At 40.1% G+C, this 15532-nt stretch overlaps 1 protein-coding gene across 3 annotated transcripts in view; it reads left to right on the top strand.

Annotated features, from left to right (window-relative positions):
- The window catches only part of ITGA6 (integrin subunit alpha 6), a 100164-nt gene extending 93909 nt beyond the window's left edge, over positions 1-6255 (top strand). The window contains exon 25 of one of the 3 annotated variants that reach the window (XM_023730569.1): positions 5794-6255. In XM_023730569.1, coding sequence (XP_023586337.1) covers positions 5794-5823 — 30 coding nt within the window. In that variant the 3' untranslated portion in view covers positions 5824-6255. Of the gene's footprint in view, positions 1-5506; positions 5596-5682 lie in introns of those variants that run through there. The other 2 variants (XM_023730567.1, XM_023730570.1) reach the window with 2 other exon arrangements.
- Positions 6256-15532: the final 9277 nt, after the last annotated feature.

The following is a 15532-nucleotide window of genomic DNA, read 5'->3' as shown; positions in this document are numbered from 1 at the left end:
AGGGGCAGTGCCTGACCTCCTCTAACTTCACAAGGCGTAAGGAGAATCAAGATCAACAGCCCAAGCCTGATTACTATGAGCTGGAGGTTAGACATGCCTCTAACCTTTTTACCAATTCTCATACCAGTCATCCCTCCCACAGCACTCTCTACTTCTCTGCTGAGTTCAATAATTCATTGCAATGGCCATACAGAACTCACAGATAATACAATTATGGGGTTTGTTAGGGAAGTAATGGGTTACAGTTCAGGTTGAAGAATGCTCAGGATACAGTTCTTCGATCACGACAGCCTCTTCTCAGCCATGCCCGCAGGCACATCTCTCTCTTGCCCTCGGCTCCGCAGCCCCACAGCCCCTGATCCCCTTGGTGGCCCCTTGGCCCGGCTTCTGCCCTGCTCAGGCAAGTGTTAGAAAGCTCTTTTAGCTCTGCCTGATAAGTGCCCAGAAGAACCTTACTCTGCCAGCAAGCCTCCTGCCCAAAGACACAGCTTTCTTGCTCCATGGGCCTCTGCTGCCACCATTTCTTTGCCACTGCTTCTCACCGTCTTCAGTGTTACAGTCTCTCTCTCAGTCTCTTGGTTCCAGTAACTTCTCAGCAAAGGGATCCTGGGTCCAAAGGACATGCTCCACTCCTGGTTCTTTCTCGGTGGTGGTGAGATCCTCTCCTCCAGCCTCTAGGATGGCTCATTTTACGCCTACGGCGATGGCAGAACTGATCCCGTCATTAGGGTTCCATGTACTTTGTTTGCATAACCCCACTCAATCATTGTGTATGAATCACAAAGACTATGGCTAAAAGGGCGATATTAAGCAATTCATTGCCCCACAGGCCACCCCCTGGCTCTTCTAGCCATTGGCCCTTTCATAAGTGAAGGATTAACTTCTCCTCCCCAAACATTTTACCAGTCCAAAACATTAACAATTAGTCCTTCAGTAGGGCAAGAGTCCTCAGGGTGAGATTAGTCGGGTACCAGCCATTCAGGTCTGCTGCAGGTGTCCATCCGATCTGGTCACGTTCTGCAAGTCATCTCGGCTTCACTCTTCCTGGTGTCTGATAAAATTTAACTAAGAAAAGATTATTCCCTTGTTCTGAGCCTCATGAAGTATCAGCATAGCAAAACCTTTAAGGGACTTTAGGTTCGGCCACTGTACTTGAGTCCACTCTTTCACAGTTACTTCTAGAATTACAGTTTTTACATCACAATTAACCCAGTTAACAATCATTACTCACAGCTGAATTATATAATCCTATCAGTATCTTCCCCCACTCCCTTCCCCAGACACATCAGGAAAAGAGGAATCTATTCAGTGAAGATTCTCCCTTGTCCCCCTCCTTTAATGTAAGCACACTCATGAAAGCGTGTAAGCCAGCCACTTCCTGCCTTTATCTGCCACTGTTTTAGTCAATTTCTAAATTGACAATCATTATCAAACCAGTACTCTGAGGAGACAAGCATGTTCCTTGGCCTTGAAGAATCTTATGTTCCAGTTAGAACTTTGAGCATCTGCATCTGTAAGCAAAGTCCAGTCCAGAGCAAACCATCAAATTGCAGCAGTTTACACCAGCTCACGGTATCAAACATCTTCCTCTTCATTCGGTCAGATTCTGGTCGGCTCATCCCTAGCCATCTAAGCTAGCTCACAGTGGGTACTAGTGTAGGCTTGAGAGTTCATACACACTTCCCAGCACTTCAAACCAGCCAGCCCCTTCTCTCTCTCCCTCTCATCCCTAACCCCCTGTCTAGGTCAATGGGTGCCAATGGAACATGTCCAAACTCAGTCTGTCTCTTCATTGCTGCACTTCCCCCACTTCCATTCATCTGGTGGCCCCAGGTGGTCACCTCAAGTGAGCATACCAGGCTGTCTACTTACCAGCGCCCTTTAACTTCTAGTCCTGGAAGGGGGTTTTTCTGATGGCACTCACTTTTCCTGCCTGAATGCATCCAAACGCAAACTGCTTGCTCAAAATTCAAGAAGCAAAACAGTCACTTTTTTTCCTGCAGGTCTTTTAAATGCAAATTTACTCCTCTCCCAGCAATTCTGGGTGGAACGACACATCTTTTCAAATGCAAATTATGGGTGGAGCTCAAGTTTTTTACCTAAGCCCCCAGTCCGTATACTGGGCTACTGGCTTAAAACAAAAAGCCTGTGTTTCTTCTGGCAAATACTAGTTCCCTTTTTAGCATATCCATAAAGTATTGGCTGAAGGTGGAGTTACATGCTGTCTGTAATCTATAATACCTAGTATTCATTCTATCATACATTTAGGTCCATTTTACAACACTAGGTAGAAGAAATTATTAAATATACATAGCATTCAGATAAACACATAACCCTTTTTAAAAAAAACATTCCAGTTGCATCTTTTCCACCCCTTGACTATCTTCCCATTCATATGTATATGGCCTCAGGCTTCTGGCTGGGTGAAACCGGTAGACTCTGGCCCTCTATCAGTCATCCCATTTAACTGGCCTGGCCCTTGTCCTGAGCCGCTCTAGATACAGCTTTTCTCCCCTCATCTACAGCATAACATCTCTTACTTTCCTTTTGGCCATCACAGATAACAATAACCAAAGTAACCAACCAAGAATCAAAAGTTTCACTTCCCAAGCCCCTTCATTCCTTCCTTTCCTAAATTCTATGCTTCCATGAGTCTGGAGCCATTGCAACAATCCGCTCTTCTGACACCCAACTGTAAAAATGACCTGGGGGCAGTGTCGGACCTCCTCTAACTTCACAAGGGGGAAAGAGAATTAAGATCAACAGCCCAAGGCTAATTCCTATGAGCTGGAGGTCAGACATGCCTCCACCCTCCAACCTTTTTACCAATTCTTGTACCAATCCCATGACACTCTACTTCTCTGCTGAGTTTGGTAATTCATTGCAATGGCCACACAGAACTCACAGACAATACTCATTATTATGGGGTTTAATTAGGGAAGTAACAGGTTACAATTCAATTCATTTCAGGAACACTCAAGGATACAGTCCCTCAATCAGGATGGCCTCTTTTCAGCTTTGCTCACAGACACGCCTCTCTCTGGCCCTCGGCCCCCGCTTGGTGGATCCTCAGCCTGGCCTCTGCCTTACTTGGGCAAGTGTTACAAAGCTCTTTTAGCTCTGCCAGTAAGTGTCCAGAAGCACCCCACTCTACCCATAAGCCTCAGCCCAAAGATGCTCAACTATAGCTCTGTGGGTTGCAAACCTAACTCTACCAAGTGTCCAGAGGCTCCCCACTCCACCAGCAAGTCTCCTGCCCAAAGGTGCTTAGCTTTCTTGCTCCGTGGGCCTCTACTGCTGCTATTTCTCTGCCACGACTTCTCTACGTCTTCAGTGTTACAGCTCGCTCTCAGTCTCCTGGTTCCAGTAGCCTCTTAGCTTAAGAATCCTGGGTCTAAACAGCATGCTCCACTCCTGGTTCTTCTTCCTTGGTGGTGGTGAGATCCTCTCCTCCCACCTCTGGGATGGCTTAATTTAAGCCTAGTGGGAAGGCAAAACTGACCAATCCCTTCGTTAGGGTTCCATATACCTTATTTCCATAGTCCCACTCAATCACTGTGTGTGTCACGAAGACTATGGCTAGAAGGGCCATATTAAGTAATACATTGTGCCACAGTTGGTGATGTTTTCAGCTTCTCTTTTGGTATCTCCTTTTTGTGTCTGGTCTTCAGCAATATTTTCTAAGGCATCTAGAATCTGAATGAACGATTCCAGGATTGTACTCATTGCTACAGCATGCGCTTCCAGCGTGTATTAGAAAGACATTTTAATACTCAGTCATTGCCTAAATATGTTGTAAGAACTGCCCATGGGTGAGTAGAGGCAGCAAAAAATGTGTAGAGGAACTGAAGAGTAAAAAAAAAAACTCAGCGGCTTCTAGATAACAATCTACTATGCTACGTCCTACACGATGAAGTGAATGTGCAGTACATGGTATGAAAATGGCATATTCATTACATTCTAAAATTTTCTGTTGCATGCCTTTATAACACCCTGACATATTGGCAGCATTGTCATAGGACTAGCCTCTGCACTTAGAAGAATCAGTATTGCAAACTTCACATAAATAGTGAAGTACTTGATTTGCAATTTCTTCATCAGTATGAATTTCTAAGATAGTAAATGTGATAACAAGTTTTGACAAGTTTTTGACAAGTTTTCCATCCTTTGGAAATAAGTATCTAACACAATAGTTAGCTGATCTGTATGAGAAAGATCAGGAGTGGAGTCTACAGACAAACTGAAATATTGAGCTATACTTGTTTCCCTGAAAGTAGTTGATCAAAATGTATTACTTATTAAGTTTATTAATTCTTCACATATTGTTTTAGATACATATGATGGGTTGCCCTTTCATGTGTTACCATATTTGGAGATGTGACCTGCTAAAAATGGATCAAACTGAGAAACAAGTTCAAATAAACCAAAAAAAAATTCCATTTTCTGAGGACCCAAACACTTCATTTCTTCCTCAAGAAGATAGTTCATGTTCAGCGATTGTTATAATGACAGCAACAATGTGTTGCAAAGCAGCTTTCCAGTACTGATATTCTTCATTAATTTGTGTTTCCAGTTCATGAGTTAAGCCAAAACTATGTCTTCGGTTTAAATATGACAACATACAATCTGTGAATTGAACTGTTTTCATGTTTATCAATCATATTTGGGATGCACCAATCGCTAAATCCATCCGTAGCAAATTGAGAATTAGATGATTTAGGACTGAATAATTTGTAAACAAAACAAGATACAGAGCAACTGATGGAGAATACAGTAGCTACTCCCTCTTATAATTTTCACCATTAACTTTGCACCCTAGAAATATATTATGGCTACAGAACCTTGTTTGTTCACCATCCAGAAATTTTCAACACAAATTTTCAAATGGTCCGCTGTGATGTTGACAATCACTTGGCCCTCTTTTAATCCAATAATGTACGTCATTAGATGAAAAATTATCAACAAAGCAGGATCTGTATATCTATTGTTTATGGTGTCTGCAGATGTGACTATTTCAGATTCTAAAGTAGTTTCACTTTATACACCATTATTATTTTTTTCTACTACAGCAGGGAATGGATACAGAATTTGGGACAAATTCTGTTATATTCATATTGTTGTTAGTAATTTCAGCACTATCAGTACTAGTACAATGATTCGTACCATTAAACCTGAGTGTTCAATGAAGAAGTCTCTTCTGATTCATTATGTTTTAAAAAGGAACTTAACTTTGGAATTGCCTTTAGGGATTCACAAATCCTTTTTATCTTCTGTGAGTTTTCATTTTTGTGCTCCACTTAGTTGTTGCCATTTCATTTTACTGGATATAAAATTATGTCACTTTTTACATTTGGTTCTACTGTCAGCAATAAATTTGAATAACTGAAAATAAATAAAATTTATAAAATAAAATATATATACAAAGTTGAACGTTAACACAAAAGTTTCTATTTGAAAATTAGTAAGTAAAAATAATTGATTTGGAACATGTAATTTTGTTCTTCAGGTCTGAGATAGTCAAAAGAAACGATACTTACAAGGCAGTTGGAAATAATTTCATTCCTTTGTCGTACATGTTTGTTGGCGGGACCTTCACAGATTTCCACGAGTGTTTTTCGTCTTGAAATAATACTTAAAACTGTGCGCACTCACTTTCCATCCTTTGATGCTATGTCTTCACAGTGCATTGGACTACTGCTGATACCCTACAGGGGTGAAAGCGATTGCAAAGAGCATGATACAAATTCAAGGCTATACTCAATCTGAAGACTTGTTTTGGTTTGCTTTGTGCAGGATAGGACCAGATACGTCATGGACATGTGATTATACTGCTGCTGGTGTGTTCTTATGTGGTCGATGAGAGAGACCTGATTGTGAAGTTATACCTGATTGGTCTGAAATGAAAAGGAAAATATAATTGTTATCATATACAAAATTTATAAAATGTACATCTAATTTGTAGGATTGTTCAACTCGCATATTCGGAGATAGGTACATAAATGATGCAATAAGAGCACCACTTCTCGACAAGTCAGTTTGTTTTGTGAGTCATAACAATGTTAATCAATTTCTTGAAAGAAAGACAGTCTGAAGGGAAATGGAAAATAAAATACATTTATATAATTTTTATTATCTAAATATTAATTTATTTCCTTGAGGAATTGTTCAATCTCCTTACATGAAGATATGTAAATATTCTGATAAAATGTAAGTGTAACGTTCTGATAAATGTCTTTTTTTACTTTCTTGAAAGATGAATTTAGAAACACATTGTTACAAAACAGAAACATATTTTGCACAATAAATAAGTATTGAATTTTGCATCCTCTTAATGTGCCTAATAACTTGTTTATTGACATATATAGAATAATATCAAGCACTGTGTCCCGTGCAAGACAATAAAAAATGAAACTCACTTGATACATAGATTGAAACTTTTCGTGTTAGATAAATATTAATATTTCCAGCTTTTTTTGGACATTTGCTATGTTAGAATTAAATTATTAACCATGTTAGTATTATATTAAATGTATGCTAGATTGTGTCCACATGTATGCCAAACCTATTTTAAAGGTAAAGTTATAAATATTGTTGTTTACAAAACGTAGGACATGACTCTGTACATAAATGCTATATAGTTAAAAAGTAACTTGATTGAATTCATTACAATGGTTGACTTATTCCAGCTCCCTTGCTTTTGCATGTCATCTGGGAGTGGAGTTCTCATTGGTTATTTATCATGACATGTGCAAGAGCATACCCTTGTGTTTGTATCATGGCAAAGAGCATTGCTGGCCTTCCTGGCTGGAGTTGCTGGATCAGCAGACACGGATGTACCAGATGTTTCTCTCAAAATGGATTAGAGATCTGTTACGTATTAACATAATCCGTCCTTGCCCAGTAACTGCTCATGTTGGATCCAGTTGCATATTAGGTGAAAGTAGCAAGAGTTAGACTCGACGGCCCACCCCCACCTCTTGTTATTAGAAAGAAATGGTATATTCCCAAGAGACCCGCTAAGAGAAGGAAGGAGTTTCAGTTACACAAGAGGGGACTGTAGGAGACAGATATCAACAAAAGTGTTGAAGTGTCAGGGTCTCGTAGCTTAATTAAACAACCTTGCACACGGGTGCCCTTGTGACCCTGCATGAGCTTTATTTCTGGCCAGCACATTCTCACGCACTGGAACTGGTAGCGGTTTCATTTAGTGCCCGGCCAGTTCCCTTCTACTGTGGTGCTCACTTTTCTTTGTGTCCTCTCTGCTTGGCATCTATGAGTATTTGGTTTGGACAACTGGTGCCCTTGTTTTGTTGATGCCCTAAGTATGTGCTTACCTTGCTTATTGTGTAATCCTGCTCCCATGGCCCTCTCTGCTTCTCTACTGGGTTCAGTAATTCATTGCAGTGGCCACACAGAACTCACAGACCATACTGACAGGTATGGAGTTTATTAGGGGAGTAACAGGTTATAATTCAGGATCAGAAACAACTCAGGATACAGTTCTTTGGTCAGGACAGTTTCTCAGCCATGCCTACAGGCAGGCTTCTTTCTCTCTTGGTTCTTGGCCCCTTGGCCCCTCGGCACAGCCTCTGCCCTGTTCAGGCAAGTGTTACAAAGCTCTTTAGCTCCACCAATAAGTGCCCGAAGGGACGCTACTCTGCCAGTAAGCCTCCTGCCCAAAGGCATTCAGCTCTCTCGCTCCATGGGTCAGCACACCCACTGTAGCCACTTTGCTCCATGGGCTAAGAAGCCTGCCGTGCCACGTCACACCAGTCTTCTGGTTCTGCTGCCGCTGTTTCTCACCATCTCGTGCCATCTCCAGTGTTACAGCTCTCTCTGTCTGTCTCCTGGGTCTAGGAGGTTCTCAACATAGGAAGCCTGGGTCCAAAGGATGCGCTCTACTCCCAGCTCTTCTCTCTTGATGGTAGTGAGATCCCCTCGCTGCTCTGGGATTGGCTCTCTTTTAAGCCTAGAGGATGGCAAAACTGGCCAATCCCCTCATTAAGGTTCTTATTTGCATGGTCCCATCCCCACAGGGGTTCCATGCATCTTATTTGCATTATTATCAAGCTGTCCAATCCACTTGATGGTCTACAAACGCCTTATTTGCATAGTCACTACCCAATCATTGTGTAGCAGTCACAGGACCATGGCAAGAAAGACCATATAAAAGTGATTCATGACATCGCACTGCCCCATAGGGTTTCTAGGCTGTAATCTTTGTGGGAGAAGATCACCAGGTCTTTTTCCGTGGAGCTGCTGGGTAGGTTTGAACCACCATCTTTTGGGTCAGCAGTCAAGTGCTTAACCATTGAGCCACCAGGGTTCCTACTCTCCCTTCTACCACAGTGATAAAACCATTAGCTGGACAGATACTTCCCAGAATAAACAGCACTCTTCCCACTTCTGTTGCACTTTGGGCATGGCCATGAGGCATTAGCTCTATGGAAATGTGTGCATGCAGGCAAACAGAAGTCAGATACAGACTGGAATGCTATTGTCTTTGTTATACTGTGCAAAACATTTAATAAAACTATCAGCTGTGATACCTTGGAAGGAAGACTACATCCCAACCAAGGAAAAAGTACAAGGAAGATTCAGAATGTTGACCTATGTTGGCTACATCTTGCTGCTTTTAGCACAGCTCTATGAACACCATGAGCTCAGGCAGGAGCTAACCAGTTTGAAGCAAAGATGGAAGGGAATACAACTCTGAAAAAGGAGCTGTTATCTGCTTGCTGCCTAAAATCTTAGGTTGGTTTAATGTGGATCTAGAAGGATTAAAAAATTCAGCTGCTTCTATTCTCTAAACAGAAACAGTTAAACTGTATTTCATCATATTGAAACACTATCAACTGTAAGATGCACTATTATGTATAAACTAGTAAGAAAGATAAAGTTGCCAATGACATAATGCTTTCTTATCACTTAGAATTTATTTTATTTTTTTAAAGAACGGCGACTTATTTATTTGGAGTTTAAAAAATATTTTTTATTGTGGTAAAAAATATATAACGTGCCATTTTAACCATTTTAAGTGTACAATTCAGTTGCATTAATTATATTCACACTGTTGTGTAAATGTCACCACATCTATTTGCAAAACTTTTTCATCACCCCAAACAGAAGCTCTATACCCATTAAGCAATAATCATCCGCACTTCCCCAGCCCCTGCTAACCTCTAATCTACTTTCTATCTCTATTAATTTACCTATTGTAGATATTGCGTATGAGTGGAATCATACAATATTTGTCCTTTTGTGTCTGGCTTATTTCATTTAGCATAATGTTTTCAAGGTTCATCTATGTTGTAGTACGTTTATTAGAATTTCATTCCTTTTTTTTTTGGCCGAATAATATTCCATTGTATGTGTATACCACATTTTATTTATCCATTTACCTGTTGGTGGGCATATAGTTTTTTTATTAAGATCTCATACACGTATTAAACAGATTTTAATCATATTACTCCTTGGTCATATATAAAATAGGAAAATGTAAATGAAATAAATCATGGTTTATAGTTTTCCTAAAACTTCTTCACATTTACGGTCTGACTGTTCAGAATCACCCTTTTATTCAGAATAATAAATATCTGTGTTTTCCAAAAAATAGTATCCACTGCATTGGCGAGACATCATTTCTTAAGAGACTGCTCCACTATTATTTTCAAGATTTTCTTCCAAATAGCTGAAACCAGTTCTGTAAGGTTGGATGTTCATTCAGAAGCATTGTCCATGCCTGGCTGGATAAGGATTGTAAAACCATGTTGATTTGCAGAGTGCTATAATGAGAAAAAACAACAAAAAACAAAACAAGTCTTATATCCAAAAGATCACATCCGTTGAAAACCCTGTGGAGCACAGTTATACTCTGAAACATACTGGGTTGCCACGAGTGGTTTTCTAGGGTAAAAACATCACAAAGTTTAGTACAGCAAAAAGAAAAGGTTTTATTTGGCATATGTTCAAAGAGGCAAGAGTAGGAAAATGGGCAAGCATGCTGCCAGAGCCATGTCTGCCTGAGTCCAAGGAACATTACAAATGGGCAAAACCATTGAAAGCTTCACTTTATCACAGATTGGCTAGAAACGGTGATCCTACATTTTGAATTGTCTTTCTTAACAATCATTGGTACAAGAGAGTCTTCATTGGTCCAGCAAATCTTACTATTCGCTAAATGCTAATAAAGAAGGTAAGAGTGGAAACTCTTTTGTATTGTTTTATGATTTGTTTATGTGAAATCTTCCCTAAAAGATATTTTCCAAGATTTTCCTAGCTATTGTCTTTATATCTCAGGGCCCAGTTGATGTGTCCTTGTGAGTCCTTGTGAATCCAGCTCCAGCTGGGTCACATTCTCTATACTCAAGGACAGGGAATAATGACTGCAATATTATTTCCTAAATCAGTGGGAATCTACTTGCTGGCAACTGTTCTTGTTTGTTTGTTTATATATATCAATAAAAAATGGCAATTCATATAGTTCTGAAGAGGACATGACTGTGGCTACAAGCTTTTCAAAGTATCTCCTGTTAAGAGTTCTTTGACAGACCATATGGGCAGCTCAGCAGCCAAAGAACAGATAGAAAAAAGCCTCCCAACAAAGCCTATTTCAGAGGGTCTGTCTGGGTGGCACCACAGCCAGTGAGTAAAAGACTAACATCTTCAGACTTAACACTTTCCCTTGGCTGTCGTCATTTGCAAATGGAGGTGGTTGTAAACCAGCGTTGGGGAGATATAATTAAAAACAAAATCTACTCCCAACCCAGAAAACCTCTCCACAAAAATAGAAGAGAAAGAAAAGTGTTATTAAATAAGCATTAAACTAGAATGTGAAGCATCATAGGCAATCTGCTAAAGAAACTGCAAAGACAGAAAGAAATTTCACCCTTTATATTGTCAAGTAGATGTAATCCATTCCACACATGTTCTCCAGGTAAATGATAACTAGTCCTCAAATAACAGGACTTGTCAACACCCTTTGTCATACACCATTTATTCTAAATTCACCTGGTTATAGGGGTAGCCACCAGTGTTTGTTAATTGCCTGTATCCAAAGGAAAAATATACTCTTGATATCTTTGTGACAGGAGGTACTTTTACAGCTTGGAGTCTGCTGAAGTTAGGCTTTTACTCTCCAGACACTGAGACTCTGAGAGACAGAGAAACTGACTTCCTCACTGATTACATTTGAAAAAGATGGCTCCCAGGCAGGGCTTCCAACCGGTTCCATGGGTAGGAACCCTTGCTGAGAATTTGCATTTCTAACAAGTTTCCTAATATGAATTGGCATTTCCACCCCAGATATATCGAATCAGAATCTATATTTTAACAAGATCCCCAGATGATTCCTGTATATAACTTCCTGGAAACTTTTTCTGAAGCCCTACTCCCAGATGCCCAAGGAAACTTCCCTGGATTGTCAAACTGGCAAGAAGCTTATCTATCCTTTCAGGATTTCTCAAAAGAGGCAAAGAAGGAATCTACAGTTACAGTAAAACCTGTGAGAACGGAAATCCACAAAACTGCCCTGTTTTTCTGGGTCACGAAAACTTTCCACCTTTGACTGGGTGCAGCCTTACCACTTTTCTACAGCTCATATTAGTGGAAAATATTAGAGTTTTCCTTCTCTGACAAGTTTCCGCCTTACACAGGTTCTGGCTTTCACAGGTTTTACTGTACAAGGTTTCTAAAGTAAATACTCTAAGAAAAGGGGAAGTGGGTGGGAGAAGTCTCTTTTCCTTTTTGCAGCAGGGAAAACTATATATACATATTTTTTGCTTTTCGATTTGTACTTATCCTTACACAGGCTATTAGTTTAAATGGGCTGTCTAGAACCTGTTACATCCAGAAAAGGCTGGCTCCATTCTGCCTCACTCAAATCTTAATCAAAAGTCTCACCTAATGACTTTCGTGCCTAATTATGGATGAAGATAGGATGATGATCTTAGGGTTTTTTGTTTTGTTTTGTTTTGTTTTGAATTTTGTTCTTGGGGAAGAGTTTTTTTTTTTTTTCTTTGAGGATCATGGTGAGAGGCAGCAACATCTTTTCCCTTTTAGAGTCTCTGAAGGTCTTAATCTCAGAATGGTCCTTGTTTGTCTCCTGTTTTAAGTAGCGTTCATTCTTCATACAAATACACACACACTTGTACTGTTTTATTGTCTTTATAGAAGCATACAGTACTCTGACATAATTGTAGATGTTTGTTTATTGCCTACCCCTTAGCACGGAGACTTCCTGAGCACAGGAATCTGTACCTCTTGTTCACTGCTGTATCCCCAGAACCTAAAACAGTGCCTGCCCACCGTTTGCGTGTCTAAAAAAAATTTGTTGAACGAATGAACTCCAGAAGTAGGCAGCTAGGAACCTAGGAAGAAACGAAATGGAAGAAATAAAGGGAAATCCATGGAGAAGCTAGAAATTTGCCCCCTCCCCACTGCCCCCACAACAAAATGTAAAAAGAGAATAATTTGAACTTTGATAGTGGTATGTATAGTTCAGACATCAGCAGGAGACTTCCTGCCCCTCAGCAACCTGGGCTCAAATCCCTAATTATAGTCCACAGTTCTTCCTGTCCATGTTTGTAAATTCTTATGGGTTTCCTGCCCCAAGCCCTTCCACTACTGTCACCTAGGCTCCTCGTGTAAAAATACTGTCCCAGTTAGCTCCAATTCTCATGCAAAAAGTGTTCTTTTTCTCTAATTTGTACAAAAGATCCAGTCTCAACATTTTTTTTTTTTTTTTTTTTTTTTGGTGAACTTTACTGAAGATGTGGGTTACAGGGAGTGCTCACTTCGTGAATCAGCCTTGCAATCTTTGGCTACCTCCCCTCCCCGCCTCTGCAAAGTTAATTCCTCTTCTGGTTTCCTGCAGAGCTGTTGTGGGAACCTTCCCTGGGGAACTCTCCCTCCACTCCAGCAGCATATCAAGTACAAATACCATGTTTTCCCTAAAATACATCCTGGTAAATAGGATGGCCTCCACATCACTGCACAAGTAATTACTTGAATGATCACGTCCCTTAGAGAAAGAAGGCAAATATATGTAGGAAAAAATGTTTTGCTTCAGTGGAATACTATCCATTGTTTAGTGCATAACTTTCCAGGGTATTTGATTCTGATTCATTGCCTTTGAGCTAGTCTACAATTCTGTAAATTGTAGGTAACTTTTAACAATGCAAATAATTATTGCCCATATACATGCAAATAAACTCATGTCAAGCAGAGGGACAGCTGTCCCCAATGGTACTCCCAAGGAAAAAAGCCAGTTTTTGCAGCCATTTGCAAATTCATTTCAGTATTCGTTTTTTTTTTTTTTTTAACTTCTTCTTTGAACTGATTGTAACATCTTTTCTGGTTCCCTCATTTAATTAATGAGTTAAATAAAATTTTGATAAGCATTCATTTTATATCTGCATGAGACACATGATTTTACCTTTCTTTGAAAATTGTCTTATAAATGTGTCGGTCAGGGTTCTGGGGCAGGAAATGATAGCATACTCAAAGAGGAAATAACAGAATGTTTGATGAAGGGACTGTTTTCAGGGATGTGGGCAGAATTTAGCAGCACAGGATGGTGAAGCACCCCATTAGCAACAGAGGGAAACTGTTACCCTCTCTAGGGCTCACAGTGCAAGGGGAGGGAGCTGTTATTGGAACCCAGCAGGAGCCACACCTGTGGGAGAAGAGCCACTCAGTGGAGCTGTGGCCATACCTGGAGGAACACAATCATGGCTTCTCCTCTTGACCTCTGAACCCCATGAAGCCAGAGGGTAAAGGAGACAGGGTGACACCATCCAACCTCCTGGGGCACAGATTAGGGTAAAGAAGAGAAGAGAGTATATTGACTTAGGAAATAATATTGGAGTCATTATTCCCTGTCCTTGAACATAGAGAATGTGACCCAGCTGGAGCTGGCCTCACAAGGATACATCAACTGAGCCCTGAGATATAAAGACAATAGCTAGGACAATCTTGGAAAATGTCTTTTAGGGAAGCTTTCACATAAACAAATCATAAACAGAACACAAAAGAGTTTCCACTCTTATCTTTTTTATTAGCATTTAGTGAATAGAAGATTTGTTGGACCAATGAAGACCCTCCTGACTGTCGTTACTGAAACCTGTATTATTAAGAAAGATGATTCAAAATGTAGGATCACGTTGATCTAGCAGTTTTTAGCCAATCCGTGAAAAGGTGAAGCTTTCAATGATTTTACCTATTCGTAATGTTAATATATACTGATGATTCTGTAACCTTCCTTGGATTTGGGCAGACATTAGCTCTGGCAGCATGCTTGTCCCCTTCCCACTTTTGCCTTTTTTAATATATGCCAAATAAAACTTTCATTTTGCTTTACTAAACTTGGTGATGTTTTTTCCGTACAACAGTATCCAGAGGGGCAACTGGAGAGTAGCCAGCACAGTTAGCATAGACTCCTTGCTGTATCTAGCGTCAAAGAGAGAAACTGGTAGCAGATATCTTGCTTTGATTTTTAGGTTTTCTTTCTTTCTTTCTTTTTTTTTTTTTGAGTGTTTTTAACTGCTTTATTCATATTTCCTGTATAGCACTATTGAAGGTATCCAATGTCTCTCAGTGAGTTTGTAAGTGCTTTTTATTTGTTTTCTGAGAGTAGCACTATGTATACTAACCATTTCACAGTCAAATTAGAATGAGCATCTTATCAGCTTTAGTTAAAGGTCGAAACTTGATAGCCATACAGATTCTTTTACGCCCCACTCTTTATGTCACAGTTGTCATATGCGTTGCATCTACATGAATTGAACCCCATCCTCTGAGACAGGGTGTAATGTTTGCTTTCAAAAGTCATACATATATTAAAGAATTTAAGAGGAGAAAAATAGACGATCACATTTACCCAGAAGCTTAACCATTTCTGATGTTCTTCCTGTATCTGAAATTTCACGCTTTTTGGAAACCCTGGTAGCATAGTGGTTAAAGAGCTATGGCTGCTAACCAAAAGATCAGCAGTTCGAATCCACCAGGCACTCCTTGGAAACTATATGGGGCAGTTCTACTCTGTCCTGTAGGGTCGCAATTAGTCAGAATCGACTTGACAGCAATGGGTTTGGTTTGGTTTTCTCTTGTATGAATTCTCTTCAGCCTACAGAGTTTCTTTCACATTTTTTTATTTCATTTTTTTTATTGTTGTGTTTTAAGTGAAAGTTTACAATTCATGTTAGCATCTCATACGAAAATTTATACATACATTGTCATGTGACCCTGGTTGCTCTCCCTATACTGGGACAGCACACTCCTCCTTTCCACCCAAGATTTTCCGTGTCCATTCAACCAGCTCCTGACCCTCTCTGCCTTCTCATCTCACATCTGGACAGGAGCTGCCCATTTAGTCTTATGTATCTACTTGAGCTAAAGAAGCATACTCTTCACAAGTATCATTTTATGTCCCATAGTCCAGCCTAATCTTTGTCTGAAGAGTTGGCCTTGGGAATGGTTTTAGTTTCCAGCTAACAGAGAATCTGGGGGCCATGTCTTCTGGGGTCCCTCCAGT

Source organism: Trichechus manatus, unplaced genomic scaffold, assembly GCF_000243295.1.
Source record: "Trichechus manatus latirostris isolate Lorelei unplaced genomic scaffold, TriManLat1.0 scaffold00037, whole genome shotgun sequence".
Lineage (NCBI taxonomy): Eukaryota > Metazoa > Chordata > Mammalia > Sirenia > Trichechidae > Trichechus > Trichechus manatus.
The sequence above is the reverse complement of the archived record's forward strand: the minus strand, read 5'-3'. Positions and strand labels throughout refer to the sequence as shown.